Source organism: Amia ocellicauda, chromosome 2 (assembly GCF_036373705.1).
Source record: "Amia ocellicauda isolate fAmiCal2 chromosome 2, fAmiCal2.hap1, whole genome shotgun sequence".
Taxonomy (NCBI): Eukaryota; Metazoa; Chordata; class Actinopteri; order Amiiformes; family Amiidae; genus Amia; species Amia ocellicauda.
The window spans coordinates 47,582,584-47,602,930 of NC_089851.1; the positions used below are offsets into that span (position 1 = coordinate 47,582,584).

Below are 20,347 nucleotides of genomic sequence, written 5' to 3' on the forward strand. Positions count from 1 at the left end.
AGCTCATGCACAGAAGAAAATGTAGACAAGATAATGAGGATCACAGACAAGTTTATAGGCGACTGTATGACTCCATCCATGCCAGTGTTAAAAGTCAGATTGGTCAGTGTTTGACATTCATGGAGCTTCTAGATTTTGACAAATTCCCATTGTTCAGAATAGACTTTCCCATTGCTGCATTCAGAAGTCTGACACATAACTATGGCCATTTCGTTGACTTGACAAAACTGAAGTCAGAGTTGCAGGTGTTTTACGGTGACAAGGAGATCCAAGGTGGAAGCATTAAGCTATGCGATTCATTAAAGTCAATGAATGCCAGTGGACTGAATGATGCAATGCCCGAATTGTACAGACTTATATCACTCATTGACACAATCAGGGTTACATCTGCTGGGGTTGAGAGGAATTTCTCTTGTCTGAAAAGAGTGGAAAGTTATACAAGGAACACAATAGGACAAGAACGACTGAGGAACATAGCAATCCTTGCATTTGAGAGGAATATTCTCAAATCTCTTCGAAAGAATCCTCACTAGTATGAGAAGACCATAGACACATTTGCTGCACAGACTTCTAGAAGAATTGACTTCTCTTTTAAGTAAATTGGTCACTCTGCCCCACTGTCATGGTCCTGATGACAACAGCCACTCTGCCTTTTGACTTTACAAGATCTAAAAAAAGGTATTCATAGCTCAATTAAGTTACTATTACTATTAAACTTCCAAAGCTTTATTTGTGTTGATATTTTACTGACTAGACTTTTCTGACCTTACAAGATCCAAAGAAGAAAGCTAGCCTAAACTCCTCTCTTGCTCTTGGAAGACTGGATGCAACAACAGGCCAGCTATGAAGATAAACTCCCAACATGTAAAGTGAGTGGAACCCTTCCACAGGCAGAAGAACCCATAACACACCTAATTTTTGCTTTGTTTTTAATAATTCCAGATTTTCATGGTTTTTGTTTTTCCTTTTTAAATCAGAGGGTGTTGTGTAAAATTCCCACTGTTAACGTACTGGGTGCTATGTCACCCGTAATTGGACTGACAGGCTTCTACTGACACATTACGCACACACGAGGTTCATTCCCATCCAGAGCCCGCAGTGATTAGATGCGTCTTTCCCTCTTGTTCACCTGGCCCCTTTTTATATTCAGCCTTTGTAATATGATACTATGATATTTGTTCCTTATGGAAGATGGGGATAAACATTGGGTGCATTACCTTACCTTAGTTGTATAGTAAGTTTGCATTAGGTTGCTAGTTGGATTATTGCTACATTTGAACATAAGAAAGTACAGATAAGTAGCCAACTAGTGTAAAATAACATGATGCAGTGGGTTGGTTTTCCTCCTATCCTCCCCATTTTTTTGAGTCACCAGCCGCCACTGGTATGCACAGTGTATTCAGGAACACAGAGTAATTCAAATTAAATTGGTCAAACTGACCAGCTCAGGGCTTCTAGTGCTAAATTATCAAGGTGAATCACGCAAGATATCACATCACAAGAGCTACAGTACAGTGTCCACATACAAACTGAAGGGTTACAAGCCGCTAAAAGGAAAACTACAGTCTAGCTTTGGATTCAAACTGGATTCGTAAGGAAACACTGAAGAGAAAGGAAAGGTCTTCGGTGTCATTTGCAAGCAATGCTTTTCTTACAAGGGCAGTGTGAGTAGTTTACAGTATTCTGTGAGCACAACAACCGTATTCTGTAGCCATTTAAAAAAAAAATTGTTTGCCGATTATAATTTAAAGATTTTTTTCAATATACATATTTTATCCTTACCATTGCAGGTCAGTGTTTTTATACTGTAATAGCAATGCCTACAATTTATTTAAGTATTACTGTGTGGCACAACCACTTACTTATTTTAATACGTTTCCGATTAATCTACCAATGAATCAGCTAATGCCCATTGATTAACCCATCAAATATTCTAATCGACTCACAGCCCTAATTATTATTACTCTTATAGATTTACATTATATTTGTGAAAATAATTAATGTAATTATTTGAGAAAGCATTAGCATTGCCAAAGTGTCGATCTAAAATTGTATCTATGGTGTTGACAATGTTCACAGCTTTGTCGATCACCGCTATCTAGGGGGCAGCAGTAGTCGTCATTCAACTTCACATGTCCCTCTTGATCTCTTCATAGTGTTTTGTCTCTCAGCCACAGCTCGCTTCCTGCAGCAACTTTTCGGAGCTGCACTGGGCTCCGCCAATTCTGCACAGATTTCTGCAGGTGGGGCTTAGTGACATTTTTTTCTTCTTCCTGGGTAGTAAGTGTTATTTCCTAATTGCTTATGCCTCAAAAGTATAGAAAATGGCTATTATTCCCCACAATCTTTGCTTTTGTGACCAGGACAGTGATATTTTGAAATGTACCGATTTCCAACGAGAAAACGGGCGAATGTGTGTCTTTTCGTTCACATAAAATCAGAAAAAAACAAAATATGAATCCAAATTAACATGTATTTATACTAAAGTAATACAAAAATGACTACAAAAGATTTAGAATGTTCTCATTATACTGACCTTGGTAGCAGCATTCAAAGTCCAGTATATCCTGGTGGAAGCGCTCGCCTTGCTCCTCCGAGTACGCACCCATGTTCTCCTTGAATTTATCAAGATGAGCATCAAGGATATGGACTTTGAGGGACATCCTACAGCCCATTGTGCCGTAGTTCTTCACCAGAGTCTCAACCAGCTCCACATAGTTTTCTGCCTTGTTATTGCCTAGGAAGCCCCGAACCACTGCGACAAAGCTGTTCCAAGCCGGAGGAGCAAGGTGAGCAATTCCACCAAGATATACTGGACTTTGAATGCTGCTACCAAGGACAGTATAACGAGAACATGATGGGAGACTACATTTGGGGGCTGATTCGTGAAAGTGATTTACAGTATAACCGTAAATCTCTAAAAACTACTCGCTTCTAAATCTTTTGTAGTCATTTTTATATTACTTTAGTATAAGTATAAGTATAAGTGGTCACTCCTGAAGTCCTGCCAGCTGCTTTTGTAAACTTTACTGGGCTGGACCCGTCAGGTTTGCTGCAGTAGACCCTGTAAGATATCTAGAGAGCACAACGGAATGATCCATTGATTTCCTGTGTTCTGGATGCAAGGAAGTCTGGAAGGAAACCTATTTCAGAAAAAGACTTTTCCCCGGATGAAGCCATGTTATTGAGATTTTGGGATATACTTACTGTGAAGAATGGTGTATTGTACAGGTGTATAATGTTTTAACAGAAAGCCGCTCATCCTTCCAAGGGAGTATCACACAATCGTTATGAAATCCCTCCACAACGAATAGGACATTTAGGAATAGAAAGAACGCAGGACCTTGTTCTGGCATGCTTTTATTGGCCTCAGATGGCTAAGGACATTGAACATCATTGCAAGTCCTGCGCAAGATGTATACGACAGAAAAGCTTACTAACTCAGTCAGTGGCCTTAGTCAATATTACGACTGAAGCCCCACTAGAATTAGTATGCATAGATTTTCTTTCCATTGAAAATGACAATAACTTCAACAGTATCCTACAAGAGACCAGCGTACTAGTACAATTGCGAAGATCCTCTGGGAGAAGTTTTTTGTGCATTATGGGTTGCCAAGGAGAATCCACTAGGGGAGAGACTTTGAGAGTCATCCGATTAGTGAATTGCTGCAGCTTATGGGAATCAAGAAGTCTCGATCCTTGCCATACCATCCCCAGTGAAATCCCAAGCCTGAAAGATTCAACCACACCTAATTGAATATGCTCAGGACCCTTGGACCTTCACAGAAGACTGAATAGAGCAAGCACTTGGGCTACCAGGTCTATGCTTATAATTGTACCAGAAACAATTCTACAGGATTGTACCCCCTATTACCTCATGTTAGGGAAACAAAAAATAGCAAACAGTTGGAAGTCTGAACCATATGTTATCGAGAAGAAGCTACCAGGACTGCATATGAACCAGGTGAGGCCAGAAAATGGGACTGGACCAATGAAGACACTACACCGAAACCACCTTTTGTTCTTTGACTGTGGGACAACTAATGGAGGAACCAGATTGTGAACCCCAGGAATGTACTTAACCTATCAGGACTCGAAGCAAGACACAAAAAAAGAAAAAACTTACACAGTTAGTGGGTGACATTTCAAGTGAAGGTGTCAATCCCCTTTTTTCAACTGTGCTTGCAGACGATGTTCCGATGATGACATGGGATCTTTTTGTTTTTGTGTTTCTCTTTTTGCATTTGTTTCCTTTTGCAATTGCATTTTTCACTTCAGGGCCACCATAAGAGAGCGGTCTGAGCATGGGAGAAACGAGAGAAGAAAGAAAGAAAAGTACATGAAAGTACATGTACAAACCAAAGTTCTTGGTTTGAGAATTAAAAGAAAGAAGAGAACCTTAAGATCATTCCTGTTTAGTGAGTATTGAAGACATTGATGCTGCTAAAAGAAACAAAACTTACAAAAAGAAGAAGAGAAAGAAATGGATCCTGGTAAAGTGAGTACTGCACACAACTATATTGATTTTTCATAAAAAGGAAAAAGGAGCTTTAGTTAGCTAAATAGAAAATAATTTAACGTTTTCAACGGAAGTGTGGACTGTTGTTTAAATTTCATTTATAATTCTGTTTGGGACTATTATTCAAAAACAATTTTCCTGGACATTCAGTGTGTTTTGTGTTTAAGAAATTCATCCAAGGGGAGGAAAGAGGCCTTTAAAAACTAATTCAAAGACTGATGTTTTATTTTGGGGATCCCCACTAATTTAACATTTGAAAGTGGTACCACTACAAAGAAAACCTGTCTCTATTATTATTTTGATTTTGACAAAGGACCTCCCACAGATGCTCGATTGGATTGAGATCTGGGGAATTTGGAGGCCAAGTCAACACCTTGAACTCGTGACTCATCAGACCAGGCCACCTTCTTCCATTGCTCCATGGTCCAGTTCTGATGCTCACGTGCCCATTGTAGGCGCTTTCGGCAGTGGACAGGGGTCAGCATGGGCACCCTGACTGGTCTGCGGCTACGCAGCCCCATAAGCAACAAACTGCGATGCACTGTGTGTTCCGACACCTTTCTATCAGAAACAGCATCTTCAGCAATTTGAGCTACAGTAGCTCGTCTGTTGGATTGGACCACACGGGCCAGCCTTCGCTCCCCACGTGCATCAATGAGCCCTGGCCACCCATGACCCTGTTGCCGGTTCACCGCTTTCCCTTCCTTGGACCACTTTTGATAGGTACTGACCACTGCAGACTGGTAACACCCCACAAGAGCTGCAGTTTTGGAGATGCTCTGACCCAGTCATCTAGTCATCACAATTTGGCCCTTGTCAAAGTCGCTCAGATCCTTATGCTTGCCCATTTGTCCTGCTTTTAACACATCAACTTCGAGGACAAAATGTTCACTTGCTGCCTAATATATCCCACCCATTGACAGGTGCCATGATAACGAGATTATCAGTGTTATTCACTTCACCTGTCAGTGTTCATAATGTTATGGCTGATCTGTGTATTCTGCATACACAGTACAGATATTGTTCTACGTGTAGCTATTCAACAGTGACATTTAATTTGTGTATTAAGATAAATCCATCGAATATTTAGTAACTAACTGTATGTTTGCATAAAATCCTCACATCACCCATTACAATATACACAATTAAGCAACAGAGAGAAGAACCCAGGCCCCATCTCTCTCTCTTAGTATTGTGGGCACCTTGAAAAATACTGAGCAGAGAAGTGGGGTTACATAAATAAACATTTCAATTGGTTAAAAAAAAAGTGTATATGGTTATACTTACTTCTATCTCTCAGTGCCTTGTATTTATTAAAGTATTACTGTGGCACAACAACTTAAAGACCGATTAATCAACTAATGCCCTTTGATTAACCAATCCAATATTTGAAATCGACTGACAGCCCTAATAAAAATATATAATATATAAAAATGTATAAATGCATGGGTATTTCACTTGTACTTTAGAGATTCATTGGAAAGCATATGGAGATTCTTACTTCTCTCTACAAAAGCTTTTGTAATAAAACATGTGTTATTCTTCCCTGGACTACAGTTGTGGCTTTTTGGACTAACCCTACACATTGTTTCAAAAAAATATTTAATGGAAGAACTGTAAGTGACATTATTTAAAAATCTGAAGACTGTGATACTTGTGCATTACTGTGATATGTAAGGCAAAACAGAAGAGCAACTCTTTCCCAGGTGACTGAGAATGTCAATGCAGGACGTGATCAGACTGTGTCAGCAAGAACAGTCCAGAGAACTACACAGAGAGAAATATTATAGTAGGGTTGTAGTGCATAAACCCCTCATTACAAAGACAAATGCACATTTGAGAGTTCAGTGGTGCAAAAAAGGCACTGGTCTACAGAGACGTGGAAAAAAAAGTGATATGGTCAGATGAGTCATCCTTCACCATATTCTCGACAAGTGGGCGAGTGCATGTGTGGCGACACCAAGAGAAAAGTACAGGCCTGACTGCTTGACCCCTACAATGAGGGGTTATGCTGGGGGGGGGGGGGGGGGCATTTTCCTGGCATGGTTTAGTGAAACATTTCTATCCTGATGGGAGTGGTCTCTTCCAGGATGATAATGGCCCCATCCAGAGGGCATGAGGGGTCACAGAATGGTTTGAGGAGTATAAAAATTATGTGAATCATATGCTATGGCTTTCGCAGTCATCAGATCTCAACCCAATTGAACACCTATGGGAGATTTTGGACCAATGTGTTAGACAGCGCTCTCCACCACCATCATCAAAACCCCAAATGAGAGAATATCATTTGGAAGAATGGAGTTCCAGAGACTCATAGAATCTATGCCAAGAGCACTGAAGCTGTTCTGGCGGCTTATGTTGGCATAACTCCTTACTGAGACACTGTATGTTGGTTTTTCTTTGTCACCCATACACAAACGGGTGACAAAAGCAAAAACCAACATAAAGTGTGTCAGTACAGTGGCCTGTACCGTTCTCTTGGTGTACACCACACATGCACTCACCCATTTGTCAAGAATATGGTGAAGGATGACTCATCTGACCATATCACTTTTTTCCACATCTCTGTAGACCAGTGCCTTTTTGGTTTTTGTACCACTGAATTCTCAAATGTGCATTTGTCTTGGTTTACGCACTGCAACCCTACTATAATATCCCTCTCTGTGTAGTTCTCAATGGACTGTTCTTGCTGGCAGTCTGATCACGTCCTGCATTGACATTCTCAGTCACCTGGGAAAGAGTTACTCTTCTGTTTTCCTTACATATCGCAGTCATGAACCAGCAATTTCCAACCCTATTTACTGATGTCTTTCCCATAGATCTAAATGCAGATGTAACTTTAGTCACTGTTCCTATTGAAATACTAGCCCATTGAGCAGTCTTTGTTACTTAAGCTCCTGCCATGTGTGCCCCTATAATGCCCACTCTTTCAAAGTCATTTAGATCCTTTCTTCTTGCCATCTTGATCCAAAATCAAAGTCAACTGGACCTGTTCAGCATTTTTATACATGCCACAGAGCATGATAGGATGTTAATTGCTTAATAGTATCATGCAGCACACCTGTTTGGAAGTATCTGTATTCCTTATGTTCCTCCACTCATTTATTCAGGTTTTTCCTTTAATTTGTCACCCATCTATATACAGCTCTGGAAAACTTCAAGTTCAGAAATCAAAGTTAAGTGGTCTCAATTTTTTTCAGAGCTATATATATATGCAAACTTATCCCCAATGGTCCAAGTTACTCAGCCATCATCAGCATACAATGTCTCAAAAAGTACCATTACACATCAGCTGCATGAATCTGGTGTTAAAAGTCAAGGTGCAAGAAATAAACCTTTTCTTACAGTACAAAATCAAAAGACGACATGAATTTGCCAAACTACATCTAATTGACATGTTTTATGGTAAAATGAAACAAACCTTTTGCTTTACTGACATGCTCCTCAGCATTGTTTCGTGAAGCTCAAGTTGGTAAGAACATCATCCTCTCTGAAGTATGGAGGTGAATCTATTTTGCCACATATATCAGGGTAAATGAACAGGAGGTACTAAAGGGACTAGCAGAATTATGGTATATTTCCAAAAATAAATTTTGGCCGCTAACTAAAATATTCCAATTGACACTTAGAACAGGGGATGTGCCAACTGATTGGAAAACTACAAATGGCATACCAATCCACAAGAAAGGGGAGAAAACTGAGCCAGGAAATTACAGACCAATCAGTCTCACCTGTATTACTTGTAAGATTTTGGGGAAAAAAGTATTAGATGGAAAATAGAGGAGCATCTTAATGAAAATCATATTCTTGGTGATAGTCAACATGGGTTTAGACAAGGCAGATCATGTCTTACTAATTTATTACGTTTTTTTTCAGTTCACGTGAAAGCATTTGATAAGGTTCCACACCAAAGACCTATCCTAAAATTGGAAGCTGTAGGTATTCAGGGTAATATAAATAGATGGATTATGGCCGAAGTTGTTGCATAGGAAATAGAGGGTGCTGATAACAGGAGTTGCTTGTAACTGGAGTAAGGTTGTTAATGGAGTTCCACAGGCATCAGTATTACGGCCTGTGTATTTTTCTAATGTGTTCACTATAATTACACTATGGGAGGAATACATACATGCATGAGAAAGACCTAGGAGTCTATGTGGACTCATCACCTTCCCCATCCAAACAAAGTGGGTAAGCAATAATAAAGGCAAACGGAATGTTAGGGTATATTGCCAAAAGTGTATAATTTAAAACAAGGAAAGTAATGTTCAGACTGTACGATGCACTAGTTAGACCTCATCTGGAATACTGTGTATAGGCACCCTACCTCAAGAAAGAAACTGCTGCTCTAGAAGCAGTTCAGGGGAGAGCAACCAGACTTATTCCAGGTTTGAATGGAATGTCCTACTGAGAGACTGAGGGAACTGAACCTTCTTTTCACCCAGGAACAGAGAAGACTACGTGGGGACTTGATTCAAGTCATCAAACTCATGAAAGGCATTGACCACATCAAACCAGAGGAGCTTTTCCAGATCTGCAGGGACACATGGACCCGGGGACACAAATGGAAATTGGGCTTCAAGGCATTCAAGACAGAAAACAGGAGACACTTCTTCACAAACTCCCCAGCGACGTGGTTGAAGCCAACAATTTGGGAACATTCAAAAATAGACTGGTTGTGATCCTTGGATCACTTAGTTATTAATGGACACCAAACAAGAACGATGGGTTGAATGGCCTCCTCTCCTTTGTACACTATGTTCTTATGTCCTAATTTGTAAAACACATGGATGTTGCTATGCTGCTTTAACATTTTCATTTGATCAAAAATAATTGCACTTGCAATCTGTATATTTTTATATATTGTTTTACAATTTATCAAGTATTTGAAAAATATTTTAACTTTTCAGGTTAATCTGGGAAGTATCAATCTTTAATCCAAATGTCTTTCAAAGCCAATCCACTGTGGTTTTCTTTTGCATGTGGTAGGCATTTCTGCAGGTCTCATTTACAGTAAGCAGTATTTGAATTTTCCGGATCCAAACTACGCGTTACGTTCTACTGCCTCTAAAAAATAGTGAGCGGAGTTGAGAATATTTTTTTTTTCCCATTGATCCATGTTGTAATTATTCAGATTTTTCAGAATAAGAAATACAGTCCCTACAGATAATGTTTTCATGAATAAGTCTATGACACTTTCCTTTAGGACTTAAAAAGGGAACATGGCTGTTAAGTCATAATAAAGGCTACATAATTATAACAATTAAAATCATTTTAGTTCATGTGTTAATGTCCCCCCAGTGTCTTTCATGTTAAGTATTTAAACTTTTAGTAGGTATTAAAGGTTAACAAAGAACTAGATTAATACTATATTTCAGTAAATTGCACTATCAACTGCAAAAGTGTATTTTTAATTTTTCTATTATAAATCAGCGGGAACAAAACGAATACCACCTTGAAAGGCTTTTCTTGCTTTATTTGCTTTTTAACATTTGATTTCATTCTTTGTTATAAATGAATTATATAAATATGAATTATAAATCAAGTTAACTGGAGACAGATATTTGAATTTCAGAAACTTAAGTTTGTTCAGTCTTATCCATCAATTCTACTCCTTAACAAACTTCCCAATGTAGAATAACAGTGTAAATAAACCTGTTAGGACAGTTTTGGGTGATATGACGAGCTGAATATTAGAGAGGCGCAGCGAGAAAAAGTGAAAGGCACATTTGTTTTGGTATACTATTCCAAAATTCATAACCTATGATTAAATAAAACTGTTAGTTGTTCAGTTCTCAATGTATGTAGAAGTTATAACATCATATAAAATGTGTTAATCAATTAACTATTGATTACTTGTGCATTAGAAACAATGAAACAGCATGGTGTAAGTAATGTATGCAAATACAGTGGACCAAAATAAATCTTAACTGTAGTGAAATGATAAACACCTTTATCAATTCTGCTGCTAAAGATGAAATTTTACAATGCTGTGGAAAAACTAAATGACAGGTATAGCTAGGAGGAAATAATGTGTTAAACAAGTATATATCATGCACCAGATATGTATGTTGAGCCAGTGGCAAAAAACAGGTAGAGCCCCCTCATTATTATTTTAAATTTGAATCAGAACATTTTAAAACTACATGATAAAAAAAGTAATCAAAACTAATAATTGAAATTTTATTAATCAGTTTGTTCACTTGAAAAGGAATGTATTTCCTTCCCACCCAGTCCACGATTTACTGAAACAAAATACAAGTAGCCAGCATCTTTCATGGAAAGGGTCTGTTTAAAGGCAACATATCTGTTGCCTAGCAGATCTCTTTGCAAACATTGTTTACCAAGCATCACAACTTGATGGCATATGATAGGGTAACAAACAGTCCAAAGTAATACAGCATAATGTAAGGAAAACAAAATATAAAAAAAGGGATAAAATTACGATAGCACGAGGAATCACATGCTACAACAGTCTGAAGCCTCAAATAAGAATATACCCCCAAAAACTTGTATTTGGTCATTCTTTATACAAATCCTAAACGGTTACAACACACGATTCCATTCAGAAACCTATATATCATATATATAATACAAAGTATACGATGGCATACATATTCATGTGTCCTACAACAATCTTTTTCCCCAGTGAGATGTTAAACAGAATACATAAGATTTAATTCAAATCTAAATTTTCCAATTCTCTTAAAATATATACACAATTAGAAAAACCTGAGGTGGTTACAAAAAATTATTGAATAGTTGATACTGTCAATTTATTTTAATGACCTATGAAATATTTGTAAACCTACTGTAAACCATACCATTTCAACACCAATTCTATAAAGTATGTTATTTACACTGCTTTTGTGACACATGGTCACAAAATTGTCTAGGGTCACTTGATATTTATAATTGTAAAAACGAACAAGCTTGTACAAACATCCATTATAGTAAAGTATTTTCAAAAACAGTTTGGTAACAAAATAAAACGTTTTTAACCCTTTAACAGTCTCTAGTGTCAGATGGTTACAAAATACAATTAAAATCAGTGTAGTCTGAACACCAGAGTTTAACAGAAAGAAAATTATAAATAATAAACCCAGCATATACACAACCAGCTGCTGCTGCAGCAGTTCTGACTAACAAATACTAGGCATAGTCACTTAACTTTACAAGCAGTTATTTCTTACTTTTAAATCCAGTCCAATAAGTAAAACTAAATATGGACATCACCAATGTCCCATAATAGTGTTGGAAAAGTATATTACTATTTTTATTTCTTTATATTAAATGAAGAGAAAGTTGTAAATAGGGTTATTATTTATGACCTTCATTTCTGCATAATCTTCTGCAACTGAAAAAGCCTGTTAAGGGGTCAAAAGTTATCCGAGTAAAAAACAGGCATTTTATCCTGTATGAATGTAAATGAGAGGTACGATAGTGGAAGAGCTGCTGCATAAACAGTCAAAGACTGATTGCTGGTGATTGAAAAATACTATTGAAGGAAGGCAGTATATAAAGGATTATATTGTATACTTACTCCCTTTGACCAGTGCCCAAAGTAGCAGGTTTTTTGTGTTTATTTATTTATTTATTTTTTAAGAAATTTTAAGTGTTCATTTGTGGCACTGAAGCAGTACATTATCGCTAATAAAAACATTAAACAAAACAAAAAAACAAAGTAATGCTGCTTCTTATTTTGCCTTGCTGCATTAAAAAGGGATCTGTATATATTTAACTGAAATACCTCCCTTTTCTACCAGTGTTTGTTGTTCTCTCTGTGTTGTACTTCAGGTTAGTGTCTGTGACAGTAACTGGCTGTAGGCTAGCCCAGGGATCCTCAAGCATTGACGGTCTGTAATACTTTTCCACATCATTAGCCACTCTCTCCCTGCCATGCGCTGAACCAAACGGTGTGGATGTCCTGGGTGAACCCTTCGAGAGAAAATCATCATGTAAAGAAACATTTCAATGAATGAATAAAAAAAAACTAATTTAAAAAGACACCAGCTACATAAGCTTATGCTAGTCTCTTAAAATTAATAGAACTGGACCATATAATTGATTGTAGATTCAAAGTTTGTAACCATAAATTAAATCAATGACATAAACAAAAACATTGCAAGACTATACCCTGCATGTGTATGGATTTCTGGGGTGTTTCAGGGCTAGCATCTGGCTGAGGGGGGGTGGGGGGAAAGTGTCAATTGTTACATTAATCACTACATTAATTTCTACTAATTTAATAAGACCGTCTGGTTTCACCAAGTCTTTGAAAATGCACAGCTTCAGTCTCACTGAAACAAACTAAATCGTATATATATATGCTTTGTTTTTTATTGGAAGAAATGGTTTGGCCAGCAATTCAGAAGTTATAAGACGGCAGCTTTCAGTTTTGAACAAACTTCTTGAAATTCAGTTTTATCCCAGAATCCATTTGAGCTAGATTTATTTTTATTTTTTCCCCCTCTCAAGTAACTCCTGCAAACTCATAAATGTCATATACAGCAAGATTCTACTTTGCCTCAAACAGCTTTAGACAACAGAAAAAATACATTAACAAAATTATAAGTATTTCCACTTGTAGTTGGCATTTGCAAATTAGGCCTAAAAATATAAGTATTATAAACATGCAATAAGTTCCTAAAATGTATTTCCATGCATTCAATTCAAAATCCCATGTTCATGATGATCTCAAAGGCCTCATAATTCTCACCTTGAAAGGCTGAGAAGATCATGAACATGTGATTTGAATGAACTGACGTGGGAAAGCATTTAAGTAATCATAAAAGCATATGAAAAATGCATTTGAACCCATGTCTGATTTAGGTTGCAAATGTTGTATTCAGTGTAAGCTGCCTTGGATAGACCTCCATTAAAATGGTAACATAAATTGCACAAATATTTGTGCGTTGACTAACCAATTAATGTCGGTTAGGCTAAATAAAAGTATTAAAAAAAAATAATATTCTTTTCCCTTATCAGACAATTGAAAATGGTTTCACTCTAAAGTAATACAATCAGGTTCAGTTTCCCCAATTGTTTGTGAGTACATTTGTAGGCCTACATTATGAAAATAGAGCAAAACAATTGTTACATCCATTTACAAAATATTACAAAATTAAAGTGCTCCCTCTGGTTGTTGGAACTACTTCTTTCCTGTAAGCACATGGCCTTACCCAAGTTAGAAAGATTTCCATACAGACAACATACTGAGTACACAACATTGCTTTGGATGGGGGCTGTATTTTAGTCAACATTAGGCCTCGAGACTCATAGTAAACTGCATGGCAGGACCAATTTGGTATGTTGGCATTCTGAAAGTTGTTGGGAGAATAGTATTAATATAAGTAGAAACATGTTTGTTTAATTGTGGAATATTGTAGGGCTATCTCCGAAGGTTTGTCACATTGATTGTTTTTCTTTTGTGGATACAAATGTACAGTGTTTGAATACTGCAGCGTGCCACCTCAACAGATAAAGCAATAATGGGGTAAAGGCGGTGTGGTGGGAGGAGCGTGAAGGGGTGTAAAAGGGAGGCAGAAGAACAACTCAGTGTGTGAGTGTGTTCAGTCCATGAGACCTGTGTGCGCTGCAGTAATAATTAATAGGGATGAGCGAATACACCATTACCTGTATCTGTGTCTGTTCATCCAACTAAATTATCTATATCCGTAGTCAGAATGTGCCTGGCATAAACCGGAAGTGGGCGGAGCAAAATAAATGAATCGATGAACACATGAAGTATGAAGTAAAAAGCATGAACTACAGTTATGTTGACTATAAAAACTTTTCTTTTTTTACGCTTTAAAAAATAATTTTAAACAGTGTAATGCTAATGCCTAATGCTTTTCTTTTTGGGGGAACGGTATTTTTTATTTCTACACAAAGTAAAACACAAGGTTAATTATTTATTTGGTGTGTGTAAGTGTGTGTGTGTGTGTGTGTGGGGGGGGCTGGTTTAATTATTTTCTTAAATGAACTGATGGTGTGAAGCTGGGTGATTTATGCACAGACACAGCATTCAGCCTTGCAGCTGTATTCTTGAAGTCAGATGCTTTACAGAGGTAGGAGCGAGCCGAAAATCGAATTAACGGTAGAAGCAGTGAGAGTCCCGAGCTGTAACTTGCGACTGCAGTGCATCCAGTTCGAGCTAAGTTCTCAAACTAACTTGGCTGAATTTATGAGAGATGACCTTTTAAGATAGAAGAATGGCGAGCTAACAGAGAGGCTGCCTGTGATGTTGGCAAGATCGCGTCTGTGTGGGCAGCAGAACAGCAGCAGTCTGGCGGAGGCGGAGCTCTGTGTGTAGCTGGCCTATCACAGAACAATGTGGACAGACACAGCTAGCAGCTGGTAGTACTTCCCAATGAGGATTTTTCTTCGTTATGATTACGAATATTGACATATTTCACTCGGATGATACTCGTACATAAGTACATAATCTGTACCGGATACTTGTTTCAGCAGAGTACTTGCTCAACCCTAATAATTAATACATCATTGCACCCACAATGATAAGTTGGGTTTACTCATTGTAACACTTGCGGGGGTTTCCAAGACTAAACCACAATTCAGATGTCCTATTATCTAAATTAAAACATTTGATTTGTATTCTGCCCATTACTTAAATATAAGTTGTTGGATATAAAAGTTCGAAAACGTCATAAAAAGCACAATCGACGTGTCAGCAGGAATTGGACCAGATTACATTTAAACAAGTTTCTTCTGAAAGAGCACTAGCATCCTGCCAGTATGCCTGTGGCACCACCGCGATACTCTGCTTTATGGTTTCTTTATCCGCGATCTTTACAGCAAAGTGTTGTACAATATAATGGAAATGTAAAAAGTGTTTTGACTAAGTTTTGCGGTTTGCAATTTTGTTAAATGCACAGAAGAAAAAAAAAAAAAAATAAAAAGCTTAATGTACGTTTGCAACTGAAAATATCACAGAGGAAAAAGCATTTTCCGGGATCGTTTAACCAAGGTAAGTTAAAATTATTATGCGTTATTTAGGTTTAATGGGTCGACTGCATACTAAAAGCAGCGGACTGGAGATGATCCCATATTTAGTACGCAGCTCCATACGAACTCTGCGAGTTCATTGCAATTGAGCCATTATTATTATTATTAATATATAATGTTGACAAACTCTGAACTGTAGAATGGAGTCTCTTATTATAGTTAACCCAAATCTTAAGGTACTGTTCCGGTGTCTTTAGTATTTACTACTTTCAGTAGTTGTAACATTAAAAAATACACTGAACACTGTGGTATTTTCATCAAGGGTTTTACACCGATTCGCTATTTCCGAAAATTTTCCCTTATTGAATAAAATGCAAATGAAATTTAACATACATACGTCACCACGCATACATTTTATTATGAGTAAGGTGCTTTTACTTGAAGGTTAACATTTTTCATGCCAATAAAATCAATATAAACCATGTGCTTGTAAAGAACAAATGAAAACATGATTACTGTTCGAGATAACATTTTAAAATACAAAGGGATGTTTTGTTAAATTGATTACCTGTGTATATATATATATATACACACACATACAGTGAGGGAAAAAAGTATTTGATCCCCTGCTGATTTTGTAAGTTTGCCCACTGACAAAGAAATGATCAGTCTATAATTTTAATGGTAGGTGTATTTAAATAACAGACAGAATAACAACAACAAAAATCCAGAAAAACGCATTTCAAAAAAGTTATAAATTGATTTGCACGTTAATGAGGGAAATAGGTATTTGATCCCCTATCAATCAGCAAGATTTCTGGCTCCCAGGTGTCTTTTATACAGGTAATGAGCTGAGATTAGGAGCACTCTCTTAAAGGGAGTGCTCCTAATCTCAGCTCGTTACCTGTATAAAAGACACCTGTCCACAGAAGCAATCAATCAATCAGATTCCAAACTCTCCACCATGGCCAAGACCAAAGATATCAGGCACAAGACTGTAGACCTACAAAAGGCTGGAATGGGCTACAAGACCATCGCCAAGCAGCTTGGTGAGAAGGTGACAACAGTTGGTGCGATTATTCGCAAATGGAAGAAACACAAAATAACTGTCAGTCTCCCTCGGTCTGGGGCTCCATGCAAGATCCCACCTCGTGGAGTTTCAATGATCATGAGAACGGTGAGGAATCAGCCCAGAACTACACGGGAGGATCTTGTTAATGATCTCAAGGCAGCTGGGACCATAGTCACCAAGAAAACAATTGGTAACACACTACGCCGTGAAGGACTGAAATCCTGCAGCGCCTGCAAGGTCCCCCTGCTCAAGAAAGCACATGTACAGGCCCGTCTGAAGTTTGCCAATGAACATCTGAATGATTCAGAGGAGAACTGGGTGAAAGTGTTGTGGTCAGATGAGACCAAAATTGAGCTCTTTGGCATCAACTCAACTCGCCGTGGAGGAGGAATGACCCCAAGAACACCATCCCCACCGTCAAACATGGAGGTGGAAACATTATGCTTTGGGGGTGTTTTTCTGCTAAGGGGACAGGACAACTGCACCGCATCAAAGGGACGATGGACGGGGCCATGTACCGTCAAATCTTGGGTGAGAACCTCCTTCCCTCAGCCAGGGCATTGAAAATGGGTCGTGGATGGGTATTCCAGCATGACAATGACCCAAAACACACAGCCAAGGCAACAAAGGAGTGGCTCAAGAAGCAGCACATTAAGGTCCTGGAGTGGCCTAGCCAGTCTCCAGACCTTAATCCCATAGAAAATCTGTGGAGGGAGCTGAAGGTTCGAGTTGCCAAACGTCAGCCTCGAAACCTTCATGACTTGGGGAGGATCTGCAAAGAGGAGTGGGACAAAATCCCTCCCGAGATGTGTGCAAACCTAGTGGCCAACTACAAGAAATGTCTGACCTAAGTTGAAGGGGTCAAATACTTATTTCCCTCATTAACATGCAAATCAGTTTATAACTTTTTTGAAATGCGTTTTTCTGGATTTTTTTTGTTGTTATTCTGTCTCTCATTGTTAAAATACACCTACCATTAAAATTATAGACTGATCATTTCTTTGTCAGTGGGCAAACATACAAAATCAGCAGGGGATCAAATACTTTTTCCCCTCACTGTATATATATATATATATATATATATATATATATACACACACACACATTTGTAAAATGTATTATGCCTGAACTGCACTGTATTATTGCACTTTGTATTGCTCTTATATTTTGTAAGTCGCCCTGGACAAGGGCGTCTGCTAAGAAATAATAATGTGACATCAATGCATTATGCAAATTGGCACCAATGAAGCCTCGAACCTTCGTTTGGTTATGTGTTCCGAACCTTCGAAGGTTAAAATGTACCCTTCTCGACAGCCCTAGACTATTGATTTACCATTTAGAATGCAAGATAATATTTTTTTCTTCATTGTATTTAACTGTTTTCACATATGAAACTATTTACTTTTAAGGTCAACATCCTGAAAGGACACAATGAACAAGAAATTCCTAACCACAGTTAATGGATTCTGACATAAAGCAGTTTCAATGCAATTCAATTTGTTCAAAATCTAAAACTGTAATCCTCAGTAACTTTCTATTTATTTTAAGTAACTTTTTCTCTGGACCAGTGTTTCGCTCACACCATTTTTTATGATGGTAAATTCCAAGATCAACAAAGACATTTGAAATTTCAGTGCAGCATTTTAGTACATAGTCAGGTCTAGAAGACAGGATTAGAGAAAGAGAACAAATGTAAATACATTCTTGAAAATTGGAATACATTGGTGACTAATGCTCATATTCATAACTTATCTTGGTTCTCCTCATTTAGAGGAAAAAAAATTGAGTGTATAGCTAATGTCATAATTCAAGTATCCTTCCCTATCCCACAAACAATGAATGTTCTTTCAGGAACAAACTGATTGAGCTGAACCCTTAAAAATCTGACAAGGTTAGCAGAAGCCTCCAGCATTAATGAACAAAATTTAAATATATATTGGTTGTGATCTTTTAAATCACACTGGAGAAGACCCGATTTACTTATAGTTTGTAAGTTTTATGACTGCCCTACTCTCAGACATTACTGATGGACAGCTCCAAATACGAGTGAGTGGGATACAGTAAATAATGTTATGATGAAAGAATAGATGTGGTTATTAAATTTAAATATACTGTAGCACTGAGCATTTCAAACAAAACAAAAACATGACTTGTCATTGAATTTTTGATTGCATCGTTATACCAATGCAGTTCTGTTAAATTACTGAAAGTTGTATAGGCCTAGTGTTTTGGTGCGCTTGCATTATGCTTGTATCTGCAGTGGTGCGACTGCTATGCATATTGAAATGTGTGCAAGAATTTTAAACATATACATTAATGTAAAATAAAACTACCATAACTAAAATTGTTTAGGGAACGATACAATCCATGATTTTCATTGCACCTTCCCCCGAGTTTAAAAATAGTCAAACCTTAGCAAAATAAACTTAACTCAGATGCTTCAAACGGTTTGATTCGCGTATAGATCAATTTTATATTAATCCCTCTCCTCCAATGTGATTCAAATAATTTTGAAATTAATACAATTTTAAAAACTGCGATCTTAAGATATACAGTTACAAATGCACTGATGTTGAAAAGTATTCACCAAGTTTAGAGTATTTAAAATGAATTTAAGATATTTCAACCAAATATTAAGTAACAAAATAAAACGTCCGTGGCACAGAAACAGACATTCATTTCACCCACATCTTTAACATTTGGATTAGACCAATTGCTTTAAGTATTAACTAATCGTACGAAATAACACTAGGGAGGAAATGTGTAAATAGTTTGTTAAAACGGTAACTTTTTGGAAGGATAAGGTTTTAAGGCCCCTTTATTACCTGAAAGCCCATCTGTCCGGGGCTCTGATGAGAACGGAAGGGAGATTGTTTGTATGGAGGAGTATACCTAGGGCTCCCTCTGCGCGGGGTCTGACAAGGGCTATGAACCCTTCCCTTGCCTCCACTTGCAACCCCGCCGCTGTTATTATTGCTATAAAATTCCTTTGGCGGTGTATTCGGAGATTTCCCTGAAAATTGCATCGGTCTGTGACAATAAGACGGAGATGCAGTATTAGAATATCCCCGAAAAGCATGTGGTGGTACACCGGCCTGCATGCCTCCTAATCCTCCCCCATTATCGAATCTAGGAGCAGGACTGCGATACAACCCAGGTCTCGAGCCCATTCCGCCTGGTGGAGTGGGGTGTCGGAAACCCGGTCTGTACATTTCACAAGACTAAAACTACCTATTTTCCAAACTTAAAATATATTTGTGAGTCTTATAAAATAACAACACCAGTAACCCTCCACCATATTGTTCTGAAACAACAGGAAATCCTACACTACACGACTCCGGTGCAACACACACTGAATAGAAAAGTTCCTACCGTCACAGATATTTGGTTTTAATCAGAACCCCACCCCTCTCCCCAACAGATAATTAGTTTAAAGTCATTGAAAATAATATAAAATATATATATATATATATATATATATATATATATATATATATATATATATATATATACCACAGGCATTCAACAGATAATCTAGTTCATTATTCTATCGTTTAAGTATTGCTAAAATAACACTAAGGCTTAAAGTTGTGATACCAAAGCTTGTGTTGCATATATTCACAAACATATTTCAAGGTCTATATTAAAATAATACAGAAGTATTTGATTTAATATAGGCAAACTTGCGATGTATAACTAATCTGATATGTTTCACAGAATCTGCTACTAAAATAAATACATAAATAAATAATACATTGCCTGTACTAGGGTACGGCACTAGAATAAATCCT

At 37.5% G+C, this 20,347-nt stretch overlaps 1 protein-coding gene across 1 annotated transcript; it reads right to left on the reverse strand.

Annotated features, from left to right (window-relative positions):
• Nucleotides 1-10,685: 10,685 nt before the first annotated feature.
• On the reverse strand, nucleotides 10,686-19,990 carry mplkip (M-phase specific PLK1 interacting protein). The gene is made up of 2 exons (XM_066687274.1): nucleotides 19,382-19,990; nucleotides 10,686-12,454 (listed from the first exon to the last, which is right to left on the reverse strand). The coding sequence occupies exons 1-2, from the start codon at nucleotides 19,766-19,768 to the stop codon at nucleotides 12,254-12,256; spliced, it is 588 nt and encodes a 195-aa protein (XP_066543371.1). The 5' UTR covers nucleotides 19,769-19,990; the 3' UTR covers nucleotides 10,686-12,253.
• Nucleotides 19,991-20,347: the final 357 nt, after the last annotated feature.